At 46.2% G+C, this 25,850-nt stretch overlaps 1 protein-coding gene across 3 annotated transcripts in view; it reads right to left on the bottom strand.

Moving 5' to 3' along the window:
* The window catches only part of Fam169b (Protein FAM169B), an 82,576-nt gene that overhangs the window by 26,143 nt on the left and 30,583 nt on the right, over nucleotides 1-25,850 (bottom strand). For all 3 annotated transcript variants that reach the window (XR_009585563.1, XM_060367325.1, XM_021634671.2), the window contains exons 4-5: nucleotides 13,808-13,893; nucleotides 6,820-6,997 (exon numbers count right to left, since the gene is read on the bottom strand). Coding sequence is in view for 2 of the 3 variants with exons in the window: in XM_060367325.1 (XP_060223308.1) it covers nucleotides 6,820-6,997; nucleotides 13,808-13,893 (264 nt within the window). In the remaining variant the exon portion in view is untranslated. The remainder of the gene's footprint in view (nucleotides 1-6,819; nucleotides 6,998-13,807; nucleotides 13,894-25,850) is intronic.

The following is a 25,850-nucleotide window of genomic DNA, read 5'->3' as shown; positions in this document are numbered from 1 at the left end:
GGCTGTCTACAGGCTGCATGTCCAAAGGTAGAGCCAGGAGCCTCAGGGAGGCAGAGAGGTGTGCAGCTCACACCTCTCACATGCAACGGGACCCCGGACGCCCTGCCTAACCACAAGATCACCCCGGCTCTGGGCAACAGCAGGATATCCAAGACAAGTCCTGGCGATTGTCCGGTATTTATGGTGCACCAGAAACCAGAAACCCTGAACCAGACCCACAACTTGTTGCAATGAATATTTGCATGTAAAGCTGTTTGGGCAAAAAATATGCAAGGGAAAGGTGGGAAGGATGGAGGAAGAGAGAGGTGCTTGTACAGCGGAGATATGCAGATTCCATGGCCATGACAAGCGTGGGAGAAGGCTGTGTGATACCACAAAGGGCTATGTGCAGCCATCTGAGGCCATGTATGTTCAAGGTCCATGCTGCCACCAAGGGCCACATTTACGTCCGTGGTCTTCCTACAGCTGGGGAACGTGTTAATGACCATGGCTATGTTACCACTGGAGGCCGGAGGGATGTCCATGGTCCGGGCTGGCACCTGAACCTTGTTGATGTCTATGGGCAGTGCTGCCACCTGAGGCCAGATCGATGTCCATGATCAGGGCTGCTACCGGGAACCATATTGGTGTCTTTGACCCATGTCTTTGATCAATGTTGATGTCCTTGGCCTGTGCTGTCACGGAGGGCTGTGATGGTGTCTATGCCCTGTGCTGCTGCAAAAGGCTTTGTCAATGTTTGTGGTCTGTACTGTCACTGGAAACCATGCTTAGGTCTGTGGCACATGCTGATGCCAGAGACCATGTGGTGATGTCCATGGTCCCTATTATTGACAGAAACCACATGAAAGCCCATGATCGGTGCTCCTACTGACTATAAAGGGTAAAGGAGGCTGCCTGCTTTTGCAGTGGCATCGATGACTACAGGTACACAGTTGAGAGAGACATAGACAGCTTCTGTCACAACCTCTACCTCCACCACACACACCCCAAAAAGTAACAGTCTAGACAGGAAACCATCAGAGAACTAACTCTTAAAAACTGTGATTGAGATGCTGAAGTGTAGCTCTCCATAACAGAGCCTTTAGAGGGGGTGCAGCTAGGAAAGGACTCAGTTTCCTTTAAGGATCTGCTTTCTGGGAGTTTGGCCATGCCCCAGTGAGGATATAGGAAATGCAAATTGAACCTGTGTGTATGGTTTTTTTTGGGGGGTCTGTTCTTTTTTATTGGGGGAGGTCACAAGAGTTGAGGGAGGCCCTGAGAGAACTGGAAAGTGATAGTGATTGGAGTGAATGATGTGAAATTCCCAAACAAAGGATAAAAATATTAAGGGGGGAAAAAAACAGTGAAAAGCATCACCAACAGGCTTGAGCAAGCAGAAGAAAGATCATCAAAGCGAGGGGACCAAGACAGATGAATGCATCATTGAAACATCAGCAAACAAAACTAGCCAAACAAGTGAACATTGTGTTGGTGAGGTGGATCAGTGGGGAAAGGACCCTGCCACCAAGCTTGAAGACCTGACTTAAATTCCCAGGACCCACATGAGAACTGACCGTTCTCACATGAAAACCTACTGTTTTTTTACTTTTACATGCATACCATGGCATTTGTGTGACTCCCTCTCACACAATAGTAAATAAAATAAAAAATTTTAAAGCCTCTACAAACAAGCATGACCACAACATTCCAAAAATTCTGGGATATGATCAAGAGACTAAACTTAAGAACGTCTTAATTTGAGTTCTATTGCTGTGAAGAAACACGATGACCAAGGCAACTATTAACATTTAATTGGAGCTGGCTTATAATCCATTATCATCCTGTTGGGAAACATGGCAGCTTCCAGGCAGACATGGTGACGGAGATGAAGCTAAGAGTTCTGCATCTGCAGGCAGCAAAGAAGAGACTGTGTCTCACCAGGCCTACCTTGAGCAGAGGAAACCTCCAAAACCACTCTCACAGTGACACACTTCCTCCAACAAGGCCACACCTACTTCAGCAAGGCCACACCTAATAGTGCCACTCCCTATGGACCATGTGTTCAAACACCTGAATCTGTGGGGGGCATACCTATTTAACCCACCACATCATAGAAGGAGGAGCTTACATAAACACTGAAGGCACAGAACCTATTCAATGAAGGTATAGCAGAAAACTTAAATACATTTAAGGCATTTAGAACCCTCAAAGAAACATGATCTAAGAAAAATCTCCCCTAACAGATAGTCAAGATGTCAAAACGCTAAAACAAGGAAGCAACATTAAAAGCTCTTCAGGAAAAATGCCAACTTACATATAAAGGCAGAAACATCTGGGTAATACCAGGTCTCTTACCAGCAATGCTAATAGCCAGGGAAGAAAGGAATGATATATTTCAAGAACTGAAAATAAATAACTGCCAACAAAGACTGCTAAGCCAGCAGAACTATCTTTAAAAGTCATGGAAAAATAAGGACATTCCAAGACCAGCCCGCACCAAGGTAGTTCATGGGCCCCCAACAGCACTGTAGAAGACATGGAGAGCCACAAACACAAGAAAGAATATGAACAAAGAAAAGATAGGAAGAAATTCATCACATCCAGCACAGTGAACTCTTAATACAAATGGGAAAGAAAGGAAAATGGAACGGTAATCCAACCAACAGGAGTACAGAAATCAGGAAACACCACTATTAATAACTTTAAATATAAATGACCTCAGGTCAACAAAAGAGAGACACAGATTGGCTGAATGGATTAAAAAACAAGATCCAACCATCTGTTGTCTCCAAGAAACACAACTCACTGGTAAAAATATCCACAGACAGAGTCAAAGAAAACAATCTATCAAGTGAGCAGAAACTGAACACAGGCTGGCATAGCTATTCTGGTATCTGATAAAACTCGACTTTAGGGATGAGGATTTATGATGCTTGCCTAGCACACACAGGGCACCGGGTTCACTCCCAAGTATTGCACAAATCAGACAGTGGCATGTCTATAATCTCAGGATTAGAGAGATGGTTCAAGGTCTAGACAAGAAGTTCAAGGTCACCCTTAGCTACCGTAGGAAGTTCAAGGCCATCTGGACACATGAGACCATTTCTCTAAGTATGTGAAAATATATTTCAAACCAAAATTAGTCAGAAGAAATAAAGAATACCACTACATGGTAATAAAGGAAACAATTCACCAAAAAGCTAAAAAATTATAAATATCTGCACTAAACATTAGAGCTCCGATTTCAATATCCAAACACTAACAGACATAAAAGGTCAGACAGGTCTCTCACATTATCAATAATAGTGAGTGATCTCAGTATCCTAAGCTCATTCTTAGGCATCTAATTGAAAAGTAAACAAAGAAAACTTAGAGCTGAACTGCAGAACAGAGTAAATAAACTCACCTGACAGCTACATAAAACTCTATCCAAAAGATACACAGCACATATTTGCCTTAGTCCATATTCCCGTGAAACCTTTTCTAAAACAGAGATTCTGGCTACACATCAAATCTCACCAGTACAGAAGGATCTAAATAGCATCTTGCATCTTACCAGATCATTGTGCAAGAAAATAGAAATCAATAGTAGAAAAAAACTATACAAAACAATATGTCATTGAATGACCCGTGGGTCACTGAAGAATTCAGAGAAGACATTTAAAAATTCCCAAAATCACAGTTCACCATAACCTTTGGGATACAGCTAAGGTAATCTCTTAAAAAAAAAAAAAGAACATTTAGAGCTATGAGTGCTTATAGTAAACAATGAGAAATAGTTTAAATAAATAGCCTGACGACACACCACAATGTTCTAGAAAAACAAGAACAACCCAAACCCAAAGGGTAGACAACAATAAATATCTAGACAGAAAGTAATGAAATGGAATCTAAGAGAACATCGGTCGCACAAAAAGCTGATTATTTGAAAAAATAAACAAGATTGACAAGCCGTGGCCAAACGAGCCAAGAGTAGGGTTGGGAGTCAGAGACCAGGAGGACACAAATTAATAAAAAAGTAGAGATGGAAAGGGGGTGACTGAAGACTTCACTTAAACCAGGGAACCACTAGGGAATTCTTTGAAAACTTACATTCCAGGAAACTGGGAAATCTAGAAGAAGTGGATGAGTTCCTAGACACATATGACATACCAAAACCAAAAGGATGTGAACAACAGATACAGATGCATTAAGAAGCAATGGGACTGAAGCAGCAATTAAAAAGTCGCCCTACAAAGAAAAGCTCAGGACCGGATGAATTCATTGTCAAATTCTGCCAAACCTTTAAAGAAAGTCTAACAACAGTGTTTGTCAAACTGTTCCGTGAAACAGAAAGGGAAGTAGACAGGAGAGATGATGGTTCCCCAGTTAAAAGGGTAACATAGGCCAGGCATGGCGGCACACGCCTTTAACCCCAGCAATAGGGAGGACAAGGCTGGCAGATCTCTAAGAGTTCAAAGCCAGCCTGGTCTACAAAGTGAGTTCCAGGACAGCCAAGTCTATTACATAGAGGAAACCCATCTTGAAAAAAAAAATGTATTTCATGAGTATGGAACAAAAGATTTTTACAAAACAAATGAGATTCAAAGAAAAAGGCCTACCCATCTGTACTTCAAATAGAAAGGAAATTCAAAACAAACACAGGAACAAAAAGTCAAAGTCATTCATATTAGCTCCTTCTCTGGCCCTAGCAGGTTTTTGTTTTGTTTTGTTTTGTTTTGTTTTGTTTTGTTTTGTTTTGTTTTGTTGATTCTTGGGAGGACCCAGGGAGATGGTAGTGCACGCATTTGGGAGGCAAAGGCAGGAAGATCTGAGTTTGAGGCTAGCCTGGTCTACAGAGTGAGTCCCAGGACAGCCAAGGCTACAGAGAGAGAGAGAGAGAGAGAGAGAGAAAGGAGGAGGAGGAGGAGGGAGAGAAAGAAGGGGAGGAGGGTGAATAGACTGATTCTTGGAAGAAAGAACTTATTACACCAAGAGAAAATAAACTATTCCAGAGATGCTCATGGCAAGGACTTGGTGGAAAAACTTAGTTTTGAGAGACACTAAAAGTGATAAGTTCAAACTCTAAGCAGGAAAAGGGTAAGTCCAGAAACATTAGGAACTCAAACCTGTGCTGCAAACTTTTCTGTGGCTGAGCTTGGTCCTTCCCAGGCATGCCTGGATGATAGGCAAATGACAAGAAAGAAAGCTCTTATGCATCACAGCCCCTTCAGGATTCACGGGAGATGAGCGGGGCCTGCATCCTCTCCAGAGGCCCTGGTACTCATCTTTCCACTTAGGATTGTCCCTTGGATCCCATTGTAGCCTCAGTAATCAAAATAAGCTATTTTACTGTGACACCACATGGCCTCAACACAAGCTGGGTAAAGAGGAGGAAAAAAAAAATCAACAGGATAATTAAGGCTTTAGGAAAATTCACCAACCTGAATCCCTTATCCACTAAATACAATATTACATTAGCCAGTCGGTCCCTGAGCAGGACGCCCTATAATGACCTGTCTCTGCCAGGAGACCCAGGACTCCTAAAGACCTACAAGGTCAGTCATTCAGACCGCACGTGATTACATGGTTAAGCTTGGTTACTTGGTTTAAAAGAAAATGAGGACAGCAACATGCTTCAGGAAAGATGAATTACAAACGGCTCCCTTCATCTTAATTATTCTCCAGGCCCACTGGTGTACCTGAAATTAATAAAGCAGGAACATGACAAGTAGAGAAGATATGAAAATATTGAAATCACAGGGCCAGTGACCATCAAGGAAGAAAGAAAGAGGGAAGCTACTGAAACAACCATGTACGAAAACGCCTAGAACGGACCTCAGCAGACATTTTACAGAGCACAGGCTCTGGTCATATCACAGAGGACAAAGGGGAGATGGGAGGGAAAGAAGAAAGAAAGGGGCTTCATTCCATCTTGAGCAAGTACAATACATAAACACACACACACGCAAAAATCAGCCTCTATCCCCCAAGAACAACACTTACCTCCAAAAATAGCACATCCATGGGGGTTTTTCTAGGAGATTTAGTTGTTGCTAAAACTGATCATTTTCTTGCCAGTTAGCTTGCTCAGAGTTTTACCTAATGACACGAGTTGGAGCCATAGAACTCATTCGGTGGGAGGAGAGAACAGACCTCCGCAAGTTACCCTCTGACCTGAGAACACCTGTAGCATACCCCTCCCTGCCAAATAAATAGATGTAATTTTTAAAGGCATTTTGTTTTTTTAATGAATAACTTCATAAGAAGCAAGTGGTGAAGCTGCTGGAGCCAGCTGGGTCAGATGGTCATAGTTTCTAAAAGCTGAAGAAACTATTCAAGAGAGCAGCTATCTGAAAGGACAGGCAGACACCTGCAGCCCAATGGTTGAACGCCAACTGCCCGCCTAGGTCCCTAGAAGGAAGTTGCTGTTAAGTCTAACCTAACCTTGTTTTGGTGTCCAATTCCCTGTCTTGTCTTCTGAGGTAATGTCTGTAAGTCTTGGCATCCAGGGTGCTTCCTGAACACGTGTCAGCTGTTAGCAATGCTATTTTTCCTGTCGGCTAATTGTTAGCACTAAGAAAAAACACCAAAATGAAAGCCTTAGGCTTCAGTTAACATAGGTTGCTCACTGTTGTGGGGCCATGCTGCCCTTCCTGGGAACCAAGGGGAAGGCTGACAGAGCCGTGAAAATGAAATCCATGCCTTGGGCTTATTTACACAAAAGCTTAATTAGCTGTGTTTCCTGAACTGGAAGAGTCCACAGACTGGCTTGTGCCAGGAGGGGGGGGTCTCCAGAGACGGGCAGCCATCAGGGATGCCCCAGCCCACCCGCCGCCTCATAGGCCATGCGCCCCTCACCTTTCATTTTTATTGAGTAAAATCCAACTGCCGCTCCATCTCGCCACAGAATCTTCGCTTGCTCCTTCGCGGGGTGAGGTAAGAAAAACATATCATCATCGTCCAGGCTTCTCTCCAGTCTTCCAAAAACAATGGTGTTGAGAACAAAAAGTACAATCCTTTCCCCAAAGGACTGAACCTTAAAAGGAAAGAGAAAGGCAGCTTGTGGCAGGGCCAGGTGAGGCGGGCTGCTTTTCATCAAGCCGTGAACCGGGAAGTCTCACTGACTTTTCACAACGCAGTAAGGAGTGACGGTGTTGGGGAAGACTTGGGTCCACCGGTGAGGACTGTAAGTCCACAGAGCGTGACCAAGGAAGGGTAACAGAACAGGAAGTTGCCTCCAGCGAGACCAGGCCAACCATTCCAAGGGATGGTCTGTGTCCTGAAATAACCCAATCTGCCATTTTAAAAGCAGTGACATCCTTGTCCTGCCTCTCTGGGTGGGGGTGAAGAAGGCGGCAGACGAGGGGGCCCGGGATCAATTGCCACAGCAAAAGCCACTGCCTTTCAAAACTTGTGATAGATTTCGAGCACACACTGGAGTCCCAACCCCAGAGCATTACTAGGACTCAAGGCCTACCTTGAACTAAGCTATCCAATAGAACCCTCCTGCCCAAAGCAGAGTCATCTCAAGTAGGGAAACCGCCCTGTGGTCAAATGTGTCTACCTAGTTGGAAGCTTTCTCTTACACAAGCTAAGATGACATCATGTTCCTGTCTGAGGGTCTGAGTCCAAGGCCCAAGAAGAGTGAATGTGTGGCTGAAATCAGGGACTCTCATTTGGATTCATACGAGGCACGGCTACCTGGCCACTCCTGGCTACACGGCCTGCTCATGAGCTATTCATCCTGTAAACAGCCCTCTAGGCAGCTCAAGTGACTGGTACAATGGAGCACAGAGGATGTAGGCAGCCAGCTGCTGACACAATTGCTGTATTACAGCACTGAATTTTCTTCCTCCAGCTCTGCTGTGTGACAGCCACTGTGGGGCATGTGGGTATGTATGTGTTTGTGTGTATGTGTGTGTGTGTGTGTGTGTACATGGATCCACATTACCACCAGACCCACCCTACCCCTGAGCTGTGACTTTCACCTGCACGTTGGCACTTTTTCTCATCTGCTGGGGAGAGCAACGCTTACAGGTGCAGAAACTGCAGATCCAAGAGGCTACGTGAATAAATACATCAATTTTACTACCTCGTTCCAAAGTCAACTCGAGACAGCTGGGCTAGGGACAGCTCAGAAGTGGGCTAGGGTAACAGGCTCCTCCATCCCAAACAGCACCCCTACTCAAGCCCAGACAGCAGTCAAGTCCCTTCTGCTTCCTCGTCCACTAGACCTAAGACTTCAGGAAAGGGATGTTTGCCCTGCAAACATCAGGGCATGGTTTTACCATTCATTTTACTTGTATGTTCCTCTTTACGTGGGGAGTTCATGTTTATGCTGGTGTGTGTGTGTGTGTGTGTGTGTGTGTGTGTGTGTGTGAGTGTGTGTGTGTAATTCTTCTTTAGGTGCTGTCCACTTTAATTTTTGAGACAGAGCCTCACTGAAACTGAAACTCAGCAAACAGGCTAGGCTGGCTGACTTCTGAGGAAAGGGATCCATTTGCCCCCGACTCCCTGGCTCTGGGACTTTACCAAATAAGCCACCTACCCAGCCTCCTAGTTTTGGGTTTAATACCAGATCCTAAAATTATTGTCCTCTTCAACACCAACCCATCATCTGTAGTTGTGTGATCTCAGCGTGCATTCCTGGGGATAAGAAACCTAGAGTGAGCTCTAAAACACGTGTCTGTTATTGCTGTGTGTAAATGTGCACGTTTCCTCTCACTTTTCCTCTCTTCCTCTCTCTCACACACACACACACACACACACACACACACGTGTGCATATTACCATATGATATACATGTATAGATTCATGATGTGCAGGTCACAGGACAACTTTGTGGAGTCAGTTCTCACCTTCCACCTTAACATGGATTTGGGGGAAAATCAAACTTAAACTGTCGAGCTCCCAGGGCAAACACTTTTACCCACTGAGCCATCGCACTGGCCCACTCGTCCACTTTTAAGATGCTTGTCAATAATAAGGCAGCCTGCAACGCCCTGACATCCAGTGTCTACAAACTCCCTCACTGGTGCAGAATCTGGAGCCAGCTTAGAAGAGGAAAAGACATTTGCAGATCGGACCAGTCCCCTTTCTGTCTCTGACAGCAGCAGCCAGATGAAGTTCATTCAGCTTTAAGAACGAGCTGGTCAGAAGACTTAATGGGCCTCATCTAGGAGGCTGCGTTATTCGGCTTATGAAACCTGAGGGAGACCGGAGTGGAGAAGCAGACTGCATGTGGCAGAAGAGAACATCCAATACAATACTGGCAGGAGAGGAGGGCGGAAAAGGGAGTGTGCTTAATTTGTCCAGTTCCATCACAAGAAGAAAAAAATGTGTGTCACATGTGATTTTGACCTAGAAGCATTCTAAACACATAAAACTAAGATCCATGTCTAAGCCCCCATTGAGACCACTAATTGCATTAACAAAGAGAGCATTAAAGAAAGCTTTTTCTAGTAACTTGTGAAAAATAAGGGCTAAGAAACAAAACTTGATTTAAAGAAAAAAAAAAAAGTAAGGACAAAGTCTTACAAACAACAGGAGAAACTCTCCCCATGTATAGGGGTGCCGTGGACAAGCTCTTTCCGTTCCATAAACACACAGAGCGCATGCTCAGAAACTAGAGGGTGGGCTCCTTATTTAAGCTTGGAAGAGTTGGGAAGGGAGAAAAGCAACCACTCTCATTCCGGAATATTCTAAGGAGCAATCAGAGTCTCCTTGGCAGTGAGCACCAGGAGTCACCAACAGCCACTGTGTCCCTTTGTGACCGAGGGGCGCATCATGTTCCTCTGCTGAATCTCAAGGCAGCATTAGTTTTCTGGGAAAAAAAAAAAAAAACAAAAACAAAAAAACCTTTCCAGAACATCTCCATTGATTCTGCTGAATCCAGATCTAATTTTTTTTTTAAACAGGCAGCTTACAGAATGAGGAAAGAATTGTGCAAGCTTTTTATAACGAATACGTGATAAAAAGCCTTGCATCAAGAATATGTGGAAAACTCTTATAATTCAACAATAAAAATTCAAATATTCTGATCTAAAAGTGGGGTAAGGAAAGATCTCAACAGCCATCTTTTAAAGAAGACATACAAATAGCCAGTGAGTGCATGAAAAGGTGCTCAGTATCCTTAGCCATCAGGAACTGTACATCAATACCTCACACCTACAGGATGGTGTGTGAGCTGCCTGTCTGTTCCTCTTATAAAGCACCATTGCTGAAAACAACTTAAGGAAAAGAAGACTTATTTTGGCTTAAGTTTTTAGAGCAGCATGTGGGATAAGCATGGCAACAGTCAGGGAAAGCAAGGCAGCAGAAGCAGGAAACTGGCCGATCACATTTTTACCCATACACAGGAAGCAGGCAGAGAGAACGGGATGTGTGACAAAACTCTAAAACCTCAAAGCCCACCCCCATTGACACACTTCCTTCAGCAAGGCTTCATGTCCTACAAGCTCCATAACTCCCTTAACAGCACAACTAACTGGGGACCACATGTTCAAATGCCAAAGGCTATGAGGGGCGTTCCCCATTCAAACCACAGATGGAGGCTATAAGAGGCAGACAACGGTATGCCTTGCTGAGGACACTGAGAGACTGAATCCTGCTGGCACTACTGGTGGGAAAGTCTGGGGGCAGAGTAACTGTGGAGGACAGTCTGGCAGCTCCTCAAAATATGAAATAGAGATGCCGTTTGACCAGTAGTTATGCTTCTAGGCTTATCCCCAAGAAAATTCAAAGTATATGTCCCCATAGTGGACTCCACTCGATACCCATTGACTGAGAAATGGATGATTAAATATAGTCTTTCATATGCTGGACTGTCATTCAGCCAAAAACATAGTCAGAATAATGAAAATGCTGTGCAGTGATTGATTTAAGCCTATTAAGTATCATGGAATCATCCGTTTTTAGAGTAAATTTATGGCGTGCAAATCACATGTCAATGAAACTTGCTTAAAAGAGGACTTAATGTAAAAATTTTGATTGTGTGTTGGTGTGCTTATGCGGTGCATGTACTTGAGCATGTGAATGTGGACACCGACACAGAGGCCAGAACAGGACCATGAGTGTCTTCCTCCGTCCATCTTGGTCTTCTCGACTTGAGGCAGTCTCCCACTGAAGAGGAAGTGTGCCATCCTGTCTGGGCTGGCCATCTGGGGAGCTCTCAGGGTCCACCTGTCTCCACCCCTCATAGGTGGGGTACACACAGCCATGGCTGCCTGGCTTTTTATATGGGTGCTGGGCATTTCAACTCAGGACCTGAAGCTCAAAAAACAAGGGTTCTTACTCCCTGAGCCATCCACCCAGCCTAGGCCTCGACGCTTTCATTGTTCAACAGAAAAAACTACATTATGAGCTCATTCTCCAAACTGAGTGCAAACAAATGTTGACATTTCATTCACGGAATGAATGAAACCCCACGGAACCCCACAGGAAGGAGTAAGTGGCTTCCTAGACAAGTGTGGAAAGATGCGCCATTTCAAGATGGTAAAGAATCGTGGCCTTTATCTCACCTTCGTCATTAAAGTAAGCCTGGCAGCCAGACGAGCAGGTAGCGGCAGGGCACACAGTTGGATCTCCTGGCTGATTCCTGCCTCCCTTCCTGGCCCCACTCCAGCTGAAGTTCAGCTGCTCTCTCACACCCAGGGAAGCCACCAGCTGCTACCCCTGCCCACACTGTCACCCAGGCTCCGACTTTACAACTGCTCTTCCGAATGACAACAAAGGCTCCAGAATGGATGTCAGAGGCTTCGAAGTTTACACCCAACTAAATTACTCACTGGCTATAGAACTCAAGCCTGTGCCTCGTTGTGCGCAACAGAAAGAAAGCTTGGAGATTCTGAAACCCCACCAGCTGGGATAACAAATATGCAGGGCAGAAACAGATTCGTTCCCAAATATTCTATCAATAACCATGACTTGAATGTAGAATATACTCAACAGAAAAACTTCTCAACACAGCAGAGAAATAGGACAGAATGAAGCTTACAAACTGAAGCACAAAAGGAAGCTGAGGTGGTAGAGCAGACTGAACAGCAGTCGGGTATCTGGTGAACCGTCACATGCTCCTGTGTTTCTTGCTGGCAGGGTACTAGAATTGATAGGAGTACCGCCAAAAGAGATTGAATTCGCCACCAGCTTTTTTTGGAATGAGTTTTTATAGGCGATCAAGCCACGATGGGACATTAATCTTCCAAAATCAAATACAACTGATGTCCTTACCAGAAATGGGACTCTCAAAGTGGGCTGACAATGCCTCCAAAGGAGGCCATGGAACACTGCCACCTTTGGGCCAAAGAACTGCTAGAGCAACCAGAATCAGGGATAGAGCAAGCAATAGATTCCCCATAGCCCTCAAAAGAAATACTCCTTGAATTACGACCTCCAACATCAAAAAGCTTGCTGTGTAAGCAAGCCAGTTGGTACCCCTCAGAGCAGCCCGGGGCACGAATACCTTCCTGGAGACATACAATGTAGACACAACAATGTAAAAGAAGTTTTATTCTCTTGATTCAGCTGTTGTCTGTGAGTCTTACTGCCTCCTTCTGCTATCCTAGGCTAGTCCTGGAACCTTCTAGCCTCCATACAACCTAACCTAGGCCTAGAATGTTTTCAGCCTCTGAGACTTACTGCTTAATAAGCTCACCCTTTCTTGTTCTTTCTGAGCTCTGGCTGGTTCAACTCAGCTGGTCTGGCTCAAACACCTCTCCTTCTAAGCTGACTTGCTCGATGTGGCTTTTCTTTTCCTCTTAATTGCTCCGATTGGCCTCAAACTAACTCCAACAATCTTTTCTACTCTTCTGGCTCTTTCTCATACTCTGACTCATTCCATCTTCACCTGAGTTCTCTCTCTTTATTCTGTTTCTCTATCACTGTCCCAGTAAAACTGCTCTCTCGCTCGCTCGCTCTCTCTCTCTCTCTATCTCATTAAAACTGCTCTCTCTCTCTCTCTCTCTCATTCCCACTTAGGTAGCTTCCCTATTCTCTCTCTTCTTGTGAGAGCTAGATAGACTGTTATGTCAAGTCTTTCTCTGATTCATTACTGTTTCTGCCACTCAATAAACATCACTTTCAAATATGGGAGCTTCCTTCTACAAACTCTCTTTACCCTCATTGTTTGCTTTAAAGGTGTGTATACCTGGACCTAAGCTTTTCTTTACCTGAAACTTGCTCTATAACAGACTGGCCTTGAACTCGGATTTGCTTGTTTCTGGCTCCTGGATTAAAGGCATATTTGCATTCTAGACAGATCACACAGACCTAGAAAGTCTTTGGATGTGATCTGTTGCCACAACAGCCATGTTCTGAATTAAAATTCCTCTACACAGGAATCCATTCTTCAGGCACTTGGGTGTTAAAAAGAAGCAGCTCTAGCCAGGCAACGGTGGCACATGCCTTTATTTCCAGCATCTGGGAGGCAGAGGCAGGTGGACCTCTGAGTTTCAGGACATCTGGATAACAGAGTGAATTTGTGTAGCCAAGACTACATAAAGAAACCCTGTCTTCGGGCTGGAGATATGGCTCACTGGTTACGAGCACTGGATGCTCTTTTGGAGGACCCTGGTTCAATTCCCAGTTCCCACTCAGCAGCTTACAACTATCTATAACTCCAGTTCCAGGGACCCAACACCCTCACACAGACATATGCACATAAAAATTAAATAAATTACATATTTAAGGGGGAAAGAAAAGAAACCCTGTCTTGAAAAACTGAAGAAAAAGAAGAAGCCCCCTGATAAAGGCACATGCTATTCAGCCTTAATTTATTAACATAGGCCCATGTAAAGAGACCTTGAAAGCCTGTTTTGCAAATGTTCATTGAAAAACATGTCCCTCTCACCTTCACAAGCCCTTCCCTTGTGGGATCAGAAGTTCTCAGGACATCTTCTGTGGACCACCAGGATTCCTTTAGGTAAACAGCCACAACTGAAGGGAAAACCAAGAGAAAGGTATAAGTCACACAACAAACTCACTGGAGGCAACAGCGTGGCGCTTCAACAGCGTGAGCCGATGCGCATACTTCGTGGGTGAGTCGGGTGACATTTTTATCACTTGGGTTGTGTTATGATGGTGGGTGTGAAGCCAGGACCCCGCACATGCTACGCCAGTGTTTTACCACTGAGATACTTCCGCAGCCTGTGGTAAGGTTGGTAGAGTTAAGTAAGGGCACAAATCAGAAGAATTGACTCTGAAAGGGACAAAATAAGTATTTCACAGGTGGCCTGTCTGTGTCTCAGAAGAAGAAAACTCTCAATGCCACTGAATTAAAAAAAAAAAAAAATGTTGAAGCAGTCAATATTACAAGAATTACATTTTTTACTTTTTATTTTTATTTTAGGTTTGGGCACATAGCTCGGTTGGTAGAATGCTTGCTCACCATGTATGAAGCCCTGGCTTCAATCCCCACCACCACATCAACTGGGTATGTAGACTTCAGTGGTATTCATGCAGTCTAGCATTCAGAGGCAAGGATGAGGAGTTAGGGCAAAGACTAGAAATAGCAGCAGGAGAGCCAGAAGTGCAGGGTTATCCTTGGCTATATATGCCAAGTTCGAGGCCAGCCTGGGCTACAAGAGACTCCACTTTAAAAAAAAAATGTAGTTTTTCCTTATTAGAAACATACATCAGGGGTGGGAAAGATGGCTCAGCAGCTAAGAGCCCAGGCTGCTTTTCCAGAAGACCCAGGTTTGATTCCCAGCATGCACAAGGCAGCTGGCGTCTGTAACTCCAGTCCAGGGAATCCAACACCTTCACACAGACGGAAATGGAGGCAAGACAGCAATGCACATAAGATAATGGCCAATAAAATGATAATAAAGTTAAAAAACAAAGAAACATATCAAAATCCAATCATTTGGGGTTGGAAAGATGACTGAGCAGTTAAGAGCGGCCACTGCTCTTGCCGAGGGCCTAGGTTCAGAATTTACAGCACCCACAGATAGCTCACAGCATCCACAACCCAAGTTCCAGAGGATCTTATGCCCTGTCTGACCTCTGTGGGCCCCAGGCATGCATGTGGTACCCAGACATACATGCGGGAAAAACACTCATACACATAATTTTTTTTTAAATAATAAATCTTAAAATAAAAAGTCCAGTCCTTTGCACAACTCATAGCTCCCACACACACACTATAAGATCGAACATTATCTATGGGCTCTGAGGGACAACGATTATTTCCTGTGTGTTGAGCAGTAGATTCAACACCGCCTGCTTTTATGTGAGTTTCTCCCAACCTCATAATGAAACTGTTCTCAGCATCATTCTGAGGACACTGCAGCCCTGAGATGGAGGGTGGCTAGAAGGGGTAGAGAGAGGGTCCTTTGTACCATATGGACTGCATAAATGGACTCTGCACCATAAATCCAGCCTGCTCTTCAGAACAGGGTGGACAATGTGGGGAATGGCTGTCTTCCAAAAAGGTGGCTCTGGAGCAAAGAGTCTGGAACTTTGAGGAGCTTTCCATCCTCCCATCGAGAGCTTACTTTTCTTCACCTCAACAGTGCCGCCACCCTGGTGACTGGCCCAGCATCTTTAGAAGCAGATCTGGATGTGGACACGTATTCACACTGCCCTAGATGCCTCACCAGGGAACCAAGCACACGGCCCCAGGTGTCTAGGAAGCTGCTAGGTAGTCTGGATTTGAAACACCCAGATAGGGCTGGCCGGTGGTATGTGCTCCCTGCCTGCAAATCGATGAGTTGATGACTCCCCTCTATGTTTTTCTGCTCCTATCCCATCTATCCAACCTCCTGCCTCAGATGACTAAGGTAGCCCCTTCCCTGGGCTTATCCCTGTATCCCCCCTCACCAGTACCTACGTACTTAACAGTCAAGGCTTGAAAGGCAAAACCCATCCTGGCTTCTTCCTCTTTGTTCTCACAAACAAAAGTTCCTTTGCGTGCTTTCACCTACCTTTTATACCTTTTTAATAAACTTTTGAAACTACTTCTTAAGCCAGGTACTTGATCCTGAGGGCTCGGGAACCCCCAGAATTTTAAAATGAATCTTCCCTTGTCAACCCTTTCTAAAGAATAAAGATTTGGGGGTGGCAGGACAATGGAATGAAAATCCAAGTCACTTGAGCATTTAACATAAGGTTAGCAAATGTAAAACAAACATTTTCACTTCCCTACTCTGCTATTTGAGACATGTTAGAGGAGGTCCATGGGGACCAGGCTACAAGGCACAAGCCAGACATTCAGGACCATCTCAGAACCTGCACCCTTCCCCCTCCAAAGAGCAACAGCCTCCCCTATCCCAGCCTGTCAGCTTCCGATCAGTAGTGAATTCTCATCACTGACAATGGTTCTAAAATTCATGCAGAGGGCCGGGAGAGATGAGCCCATTAAATGCCTGACATTCGCCTGTGCTTACTCAATGTGATTCATTGCCAAAATGGCAGCTACTAGAACTTGCAGGGGCTTCCTACAGACTCAGGGATCATCTCCCAGCTTGGCAAGGTGAACCAACAGAGCTGTTCAGTTTGCTAAAACACTGTGTTCCTGTAATACAGGCGTTTGAGTCCCTACTGCCGCTTCAAACAAAAACAGGCTGACACGGCACCTTCCGAGTTTCACAGTGCACAGTGGAGCATTCATTGGTCATGCTGGTTGTTACAAAAGAGATTCAACTGGCCCTCGCGATGATGTTTTCCAAAACTCATCTTCAATGGGTAAGTATACATAACAAGAAAAGTGGAGTCCAATCAAATTTAGCAGCCTAAAATAAACCTGTCCTCAAAGCAGAACCAGCCTGGAGGATGTGGCAGCATCCGATGAGCGAGCCATGAGTGCCTGAAAACGCAGGCAGGAGAGCTGGCAGCAGAGCCCAGGCCACCGCTGTGGCAGCACAGCGAGGACACCAGGGAGACTGACAGGTGCCACGAGGGCTTTCACTGCGGAGACCATGGATCTAGGCAGCACTGAAGGTAACAAAACGGAAACCAAAACACCAATGGTTCCAAAAACAAAAACTAACTAGCAGATCCGAACATCACTTTCTACCCAACCTGTCCACCCACCCCCACCTCCTGTCCCAGGGCTAAGAGGAGTCAGCAGGCCAGGCCATCATGAAAGGCATTGCCAAGGCATTAGGGCCAATTTAATATCTCTCTCTCTCTCCAAGTGACAGGTGACATGGAGCACAAGAAAGAATGTCGCTGATGGATTTTATGCTGTGGCAAATCAAGGCTTCTCAAACAAGTTAAGACAGCACGGTCCCTAAGTGAACTCCCAGTAGCCAAGATTCATCCCAGACATGAGGGGATCAAGTGAATTTACCTCTCCTTGGCTGAGCTCCCAACCCTGTCCACAGAACCGCGGCCCCAGGGACTAACGAATCCACCTCCATCCTGACTCCAGCAGTTGGCAGCCTACAGAGGAAGACAGAGCCCAGCTAACTGCCCTGACACAAGGCAAGGAGATGCTGAATTGACTGTCATGAGGACCCAGAGGAGAAAACAGTTCTGCAGGGGGAAGGGACAGAAAAAGCACCCACACACTCTGAATGACTTCGGCAGAGTAAGGCTTCAGCAGGAAGGTGAGGCAGGCAATCCAGGCACAGCAGAGGTGTGGAGCCCTCTAAGTCCAAGGCCACATTTAAGACAACTTCAAGAGCTGGGTGAAGCGATAAGGAAGGTAGAGTTGCAAACGCCAGTTCAGCAAAGCCTCAAGTCCCTCGCTCAGTTTCTAACATCTGATGAACTTTAGCACGGACAGTGAGCAAAGCAGCTCACTGGAAATGATTTCACACATAGCCCTGGGTACTTGGTATAAGGGGAGCCCAGACTTCAAAGCCAGCCAGGCCTCAAATACCAGCTCCTTCACTGCTAGCCTTATGACCTGATCCTTGGCTCAAGAGAGCATCCTCTCCCCTGGTTCCATTGCAGGTTCCGTGGAAGAATGTACCTCACCAAACTGCATTTCCCAAGGCATTAACCTTCTCTTGTGATTTCTAGGAATTTTCTTCACCTGCCTCGAACACTGCAGAGCAGTATGAAAACCCTTGTTTGTTTCAGCTTTCCATGAGGCAATTAGAAGAAAAACGCTTTGTAGCAGGCCATCTCTACCAGGCAAACTTGCTCTCCAGGTCTGTCCAGAGATGTCTGTCTGCCTTTCACTGCTTGCTCTCTGCCACCCTGTCCATCCCATCCAGTGGAATGCCGTGATACTCCTCACACATTTTTCTGTCACCACCCCTTTCTTCTATGGGAAAGCGTCAAGCTGATCACAGCACCTCCCAATTACGGCATGCACCTGGCCTGCCAAGTGACACAAGACTGTGTGTGTGTGTGTGTGTGTGTGTGTGTGTGTGTGTGTGTGTGTGTGTGCATGCGTGCATGTGCAGGGAGGGATTTGTGGTCAACAGCAGGTGACACCTACCTTATTTCTTAAGACAAGGTCTGTCACTGAACTTGGGGCTCACTGACTGGGCTAGGTTGGTTGGCCAGAGAGCCTCAGGGGTCTGCCTGTGTCCCCATCACCATCACTGGAATTATAAGCATACACAGCCATGGCCAGATTTTTGTTGTTGTTGTTTTCAAGGCAGTGTCTCTCCCTGTAGCCTTGGCTTTGTAGACTAGGTTGGCCTCGAACTCACAGAGATCTGCCTGCCTCTGCTTCCCTGAGGGCTGGGATTAGAGGCATAAACCATGCCCAGCTCACCAGATTTTTTTTTCATATATAAATGCAATTTATTAACATTTAGTCACCAAGCCTTCAATTAAAGCTTGAAACTGAGTCAACCTGTTTAACTGAAATTTTATACTTTCTTAACAATATCTCCATCTCTCCCACCCCTAACAATTATCTATTGCAAACTATTTCCTTGTTTCTTTCATTCTTCCCTCATATATTACATCAGGACCTCGTTTTCCCCTCCCCCTATTCCTCCCAGTCCCTTCCCACACCTCTCCTCTGCCCCAGACTCACTCCTCCTTCATTTCTCTTCAAATAAAAGAGCAGGCTTCCCAAGAATTTCTGCCAAACACAGCCCAACAAGTTACAATAAGACAAGGCCTAGCCGGACGTGGTGGTACATGCCTTTAATCCCAGCACTCAGAGAGGCAGAGGCTGGCAGAGTGGCCTACAAAGTGAGTCCAGGACAGCCAAGGCTACACAGAGAAATCATGTCTTGGAAAAAGAAAAAAAAAGAGAGAGATAAGGCATAAACCCTTATATCAAGGCTGGACAAGGCCCAGGAGGAGGAAAAGGGTCCCAAGTGCAGACAAAAGAGTCAGATACAAACCCTACTCCCACTGTTTGGAGTCCCACAAGAACACCAAGCTACACAACCATACAGTATATGCAGAGGACCTAGCACAGGCCTGTGTTTGCTATGTTTGCTTCAGTCTCTGTGAGCCCCCATGAGCCCTGCTTAGTTGATTCTGTGGGTCATGCTCTCATGGTGTCCTCGACCGCCTCTGCAGGCCCAACTGAATGGACAGTCTGTGACAGCCAGAAGCAGGGACAGATTTTCAGGCCACAACTGAACTCACAAAGACTGCTGTGATGAATTACCTCCATCAGAGAAAGGTGGCTCAGATGGCTGTTTGCCACCTCTCCAAACTTGCTCCAGCAGGAGGTACCAAAATGACACCTAGTCCTACCATACGTGGAGAGTCTGCAGTGTCATTCCCCATGGAGCACACACTCTGAGGAGCCACTGAATGCACATCACTCTCAACATGCCCCAGGGGATTAAATCTGAGGGAGGGCCCGGGCATTAAGCAGATTAAAGTCTGAGCACACTCAAGCTCTGTGCAGTTGGAGAGGATGGAGGATCATTTGAATCAAGAATCCTGGAGAATGTGCAGAGGCCAGAAGAATGTGCAAGTCAGGGTCGAGCAGAGAAGGACACTCCAGATGTGGGAGAAGAAAGAACACAGGGGGGTGAAGACAGAACTGCCACATTGACACCAAAGGAATAAGGAATATTCCTTATTCCTTTGAATATTCCTGGGGTGTGCTGTGGAGGCGACTGACAGCCACTCAGACCCCGAGGAAGGAGGAAAGAGACACAACTCCAATCCTGTAGAGAAGTAGTATATAAGGAAGTAGAATATAAGGAATATTCCTGGGGTGTGCTGTGGAGGTGACTAACAACCACTCAGACCCCGAGGAAGGAGGAAAGAGACACAACTCCAATCCTGTCGTGAAGTAGTCACAGTTGACACCATAGCGCGTCCGGCAGCCAGCAAGCACTTTGGTGTGATGGCAGATGATGTGGTACCTCATGCAGTGGCCACCAAGCTCGTTCTGTTTCCTAGGTGAGGCTCAGTGGTTGAACACCAGCTCAGTGTCGTACTGTGCAAATGGTGCCACTGGAAAAAGACATGATGAGACATGATGAACATGATGAGTCTCACTGCTTCCAAAGCCCCCATTTAACTGCTGTGCCCATTCTAACCATTGTGCCCAGATTAAAATTGACAGAAAAACAGTGTTGTGGAACTGGGGCCAGGCCCGGCAAGGAGCCAGCAGAAGGAAAGCGATGGGAGAAAAGGCGCAGGCACTGTGTGGCACAGTCTGGGAAGAGAAGAGTTTGGCAGAGCTAACCTTGTCAAGACGTTTCTACACTGAGGGGAGTGAAGAAAGTGGTACTTACACAACAAGTCTATCTGCAAGCCAGGTACTGTGCTCAGCACTGGAGAGCCTGCAGGACAACTTGGCCATGACACACACTGTGTCAAGCAAACACTTCAAGACTGTCTGGGAAGGATGGAGACAACATTTCCAAGACCAAGCCTGAGGCAACAGATGGTGGCCAGCCACTGGACAGGGTCCAGCCTTGGAGATCATAGTGGCTGGATCAAGGTATCCGGCTTTGTAATAAATCACAGAAGAGACCACGCAAGAGAGGCAAGCGTCCAACCTCAAAGAATATACAGCACCAAGAATGAATCTAGTGACAATGAGGGTTCCAGGTAACTGGGATGGGTTCGTGCAGGCAACAGTTGCAATGTATTTCCTGGTTCAACATGAACACAGGGCTGGCAGTACATGAATGCGGTCAAGGAGACCATGGTAAGTATCTGCTTTGCTAGATCAAAACTGTGGCTTACAAGTGCTATTTTTTAAAATGGAGTTTTTTGTTGTTGTTGTTGTTTTTTTTTTTAAGTGAGAGTTAAAGTGTAAAGAATGGATTAGGAAGGGTGAGGTCAGATACAGGGAAAACTGGAGGCTGAAGTGTCCAAGAGTGAAGGGCTAACGCGAAGGAATCCGGCTGACAAAGTAGGAGGTGCTGGGTTTTAGCCCAGACAGCAAAGTGGGCAGCCAGCTTGAGCAGAAGGAAATAGGTACCTTAATCAGGAAGACTCAAGGGCCAGGAGGAGACGTGAAGTGCCAGTTACAGACAGCAAAGAAAGCCAGGCATAATGGCACATGTCTACAATCCCAGTACCTGTCACATTGAGGTGGCAGGATTACTAGGAACTTGAGGACAACCTGGGCTCCACAGACAGCAAGGCAGCAAAACACACAGCCCAGAGCTCATGCCTTACCCTATCTTCACAGAGGATTTGAAAGTAACAAGTGTCCTTCATCCGCACCCCCAACACATATCTTACCTCCCCAAACCAGCTGCAAAAGACTCACACACTGCCCCAAGCTCTGCACTTGTTCATCGCAGCTAAAACGGTTTCAAGTCCCTCTCTCCCTACTTCCCTCTCTATTGCTCCCTTACAGTCACCACTGGCCTGTTACGAATCTTAGAAATATGTGTGTCGGGGTTGAGGCAGGGGATGGGGGGGGGGGGAAGGGGAGAAGAGGACACAGTTAAAGCAAAGTGACAGGCCATCTTTCCCAAAAGCAAATACATGTAGGGAAGAAGGAAAAAAAAAAGTGATGAAAAGTTCTGGCAGAGGCTAGCACATAAACACATTCCAAGGAGTTGCATGACTTTTATGCAACATTGACTGCACTCTGGTCAATAATTTAAGGGGAGGGGAAAATACACCAGTTGACATAGCAACCGTCACATTGCATTACTTGGGCTACCATTTCCATACAGATGCTGTCCTTAAAGGAAAACACTTCCCCAGATGAACTTGGGTGCCTTTGGTCATGAGAAGAAAACATCTGGCTTGCATTCACCACAGCAGCCCCTGCTGTGTTGCTCAGGCTTTTCTTGCCTCTAGCAATTCTGATTTTGTGGGTCTAGATTTTAACTCAAGAAAGATGGAGTAGAGGTTTGGGGTTGGGGGAGGAGGTGCCTGGATCCTGAGGTACGGTTGAACCAAAAGATACCAAGGCGAGGAAAGAATCTAGTCTATCTGGGAAAGGAAACTTAAAATAGCCAAGGTGAACCAAGGCAAACTCACCAAATGCTCCAGAGTTGTGGAAAACACAGAGATGCAAACAGATACCCGAGTGGTGCTGATAGAAACCTTCTAGATACCTGGAAGCAAACGTGTCCCTGTCCATCAGGACAAAAGCCCCGTCCTAGCAACCGAAAATATTTTCCTTAGCCTCCATAGTTTGCAAATACGGTGAGTTCCTTGGTATGAATGATGCTAGGCTTTCCCTTTGTTTAAATCTATCTCATACTGAGTACCATAAATTAACAGGGAAAGACGAGGAAAGCCCAAACCAAGACCAACATGTGTTTCCAAAATATACCATTGTCACTGTGAGCTCCAATCTGCTTCCTTCATAGACCAATGAAAAGAAGATTCTGCGATCTCTACGTGTCCATGGCCATAGGGCATCTTAGCTGCCCAAAGAAGTGGGTACCTAAGAGAAAGCCAAGCTTCCAGCCAGAACCTACTCTCTCGACTCCCTTAAGTAGTCTATCTAAGTAAGGCTCCTCCGGTTCTCAGGGTGAGATGTTCTGGTATACCCCAGGGTGATAACCTATCATTGCATGATGCAAAATGCATGCACCAGCTAAAGCAGACAAATGCTAGGTCTACTGGGTCATAGGAGCAAACAGGGAGCCTGCTAACCCAGGGGACCCTGAAGGGTGTAGGCCACTCTACACCTCTGTTTTGGAGTCAGGAGAGTGTGTGTGTGTGTGTGTGTGTGTGTGTGTGTGTGTGTGTGTGTGTGTGTGTGTGCATGTTAATATTCCCAAGCCAGAGCAATGGTCAATTGTATTTGTTCCTCCACTGACTCTGCTACAAGGATAAGCCTCCCAAAGGCACCACCCATGAGCTTCCTAGAGGCATCCATTTGGAGAATGGATCCTAAACCATCCTAAACCATCCATCTGGAGAATCATGTGGACAGGCTCATTCTGCTGAGAAAGCTGGGGTAATACCAGTCTATCTCTCCAAACTCCCTTTAAGAAATCCACAGCTCAGCCCAGCAAGGTGGCAAACGCTTTTAATCCCAGCACTCAGGGAAGTAGAGGCAGAGGCAGAGGCGAAAGGAAGGAAGGAAGGAAAGAAGGAAGGAAGAAAGAAAGAAGGAAGGAAGGAAGGAAGGAAGGAAGGAAGGAAGGAAGGAAAGGAAGGAAGGAAGGAAGGAAGGAAGGAAGGAAGGAAGGAAGGAAGGAAGGAAGGAAGGAAGGAAGGAAGGAATCCTGTTCTACCCACCCTGTCCCCAGTCTCCATCCCTAAGCCATCCTCAAAATCTAAATAGCCTGCTCTGGGGTGATGGGTGCCTCAAAAAAAAGGCATTCTGTTCTGAGATAGCCCTCCAAGGCCCTCCAGGGTGCAGCTCACAGCTGACCCTCCACTCCTGCAAGCGAGCCACCTGCCCCAGAGGCAGCACAGAGAGCCGGTCCCAGTGTCGCAATCTTCCTTGGACCAAGACAGCCCCTTGGAGGGTTGTCTACAAGAGGCTCTGGTTTCATCTGAATGTTTGCCTTGGCACTCGCTGTCACTGCAGGCTATAATGGACATGTTTTTCCAGGAAAAATAAAAAATCATTTTTCAATTCCCTGCTTGTTTTTCTCAGGGCGCACATGACGTGCAATCACCAAACACTGTAAATAAATTAGCAGCCATTTCAAGAGTGAACGTCACGCTTGGTCACAAAATGTCCTGGGAGCCGAGGGGAAAGACAGACACTCTCGTGAGAGAAGTCAGTGTAGCCACAGCTGTCGGCACGCCTCAGTCACCTGTCTTGGGAAGTGCCTGGCTTGCTGTTTCTCAGCCTGGGCCACTACTGTGTCTCGCAGCTCCTTGGGCAGAAAGCTCAGGAACCCAAGTCAAGCAACCTCTCAATTTGACAGATACCGTCGTGGGGCCAGAAGGTCTGAGTGGCACCTCCTGACTGCAGAGTGCTTTGGATCTGTCCAAGATCCTACAGTAGCCACAGAGAACAAACAGGGCCGTTTCAAGTTGATTTCTCACACACTGAAGAGACACCTACAGAAGGAGTCCCACTCAAGAGAACCCCCAGGCGCAGGCCCCTCAGCCCACAGTATACCCTAACCCTCACTCCGAATTCTGTCCCACACATCTTGCAGGGGAAGACCCCAATTAATCTCTGATACTCTTTCTCCTAAATGAGCTTAGTCAGCACCAACATGCGGCACAGGCCCCTTCAGCCTCATCTCCCATCCACCCCCTAGTACTCTCTTTCCCATTGCTTTCCCTACTTGTGCCAGGCCAGCCCATTGCACCCCTGACCTGGCTACTGGCAGCCTCCAGGGACGAACATTCTGGTCCCTGCTCATAGCCAACTTTCCTTCCAACCACTCAAAGGGCACTCCAGAGCTGGAGCCAGGACCCTTGCATCCAGCCCTAGTCCCGCTCCACGCTCACCGTATCACGAGGCATCTTCTGAATTCTCTGTTCCCTTCCACCATGGCCTCCAAGGTAAGCGAGGGTCAGGAACATAACAGGATAACTGTACAGAGAAAACTGGACTCCTTCAGGGACTGCTAAGATTCACAGCTGGACTCTGCAGAGTCGGGGGGCTGCTTTGAAGAAAGCCCAGGAGTGCCATCTGCCAAAGGCCCAAGTCCCAAAGCCCTGCAGCTCACAGGACTCAGTGGACTCTGAGAGCATGAAGAGCAGATGCCACCACTGAGCCTGAGACAGGGACAGAGGGCCAAGGAAGTGGTAGTGGGGATCTTCTCAGGGTTCACACTCTTTGGTTTAGCCCAACTTCTACCTTCCTGCCAAGAACTGCTCGTGGCTCTCCCTTCTCCAAGCAATGCCATCTCATTCCAGAAACTTCTGTAGCACTATGGTACTGTGTCTCTGTCACATGACTCAGTCAGAGTCTCATATTTTATCAGCTTTTGGACAGTCTTTGTCCTGCCAGCTGACATCTCGCCATTATGTTCTATCAAAAAATAAATAAATAAATTTAAAAGTAGACCAAACAAACATTATCAGAAGAAGAGTTAAAGAGAAAAGAAAAACCTGATGAGGTTATCAGCAAGTTTTTTAAGGAGGGCAACAGTGATGTGAATGAAATGAGACCCAGCAAGACACTCAAAGCTGTCCTCTGACCTCTACATACGTGTTGTCATACACACACACACACACACACAGGAGGGGTAAGGACAGACAGATAAGGAGACAAATGGGGATACAGGAAGACAGACAAAGACAGACAGAGAGGGACATGGAAGAAAGGAAGACTGGGAGGGATGGAGAAAGGGAAAGAGGGAGAGAGGGAGGGAGGGAGGGAAGGAGGAAGGAAGGAAGGAAGGAAGGAAGGAAGGAAGGAAGGAAGGAAGGAAAGAAAGAGAAAGAAAGAAAGAAAGAAAGAAAGAAAGAAAGAAAGAAAGAAAGAAAGAAAGAAAGAAAGAAAGAAAGAAAGAAAGAAAGAAAGAGAAAGCTGGCTGTGGATGTGGAGAACAGTACCCCCAAAACAAATACCAAATACATGATGGTCAGAGGGTCATCCTCACTGCAAAGGCAAATAGCTCTAGACTCGGAATTTCTCTCACAGCTGCCAGGACCTGAGACTACGATCCTGGGAT

Source organism: Meriones unguiculatus, chromosome 14, assembly GCF_030254825.1.
Source record: "Meriones unguiculatus strain TT.TT164.6M chromosome 14, Bangor_MerUng_6.1, whole genome shotgun sequence".
NCBI classification, from domain to species: Eukaryota; Metazoa; Chordata; class Mammalia; order Rodentia; family Muridae; genus Meriones; species Meriones unguiculatus.
Note: the sequence above shows the minus strand (reverse complement) of the source record. Positions and strands in the feature narration are given on the sequence as shown.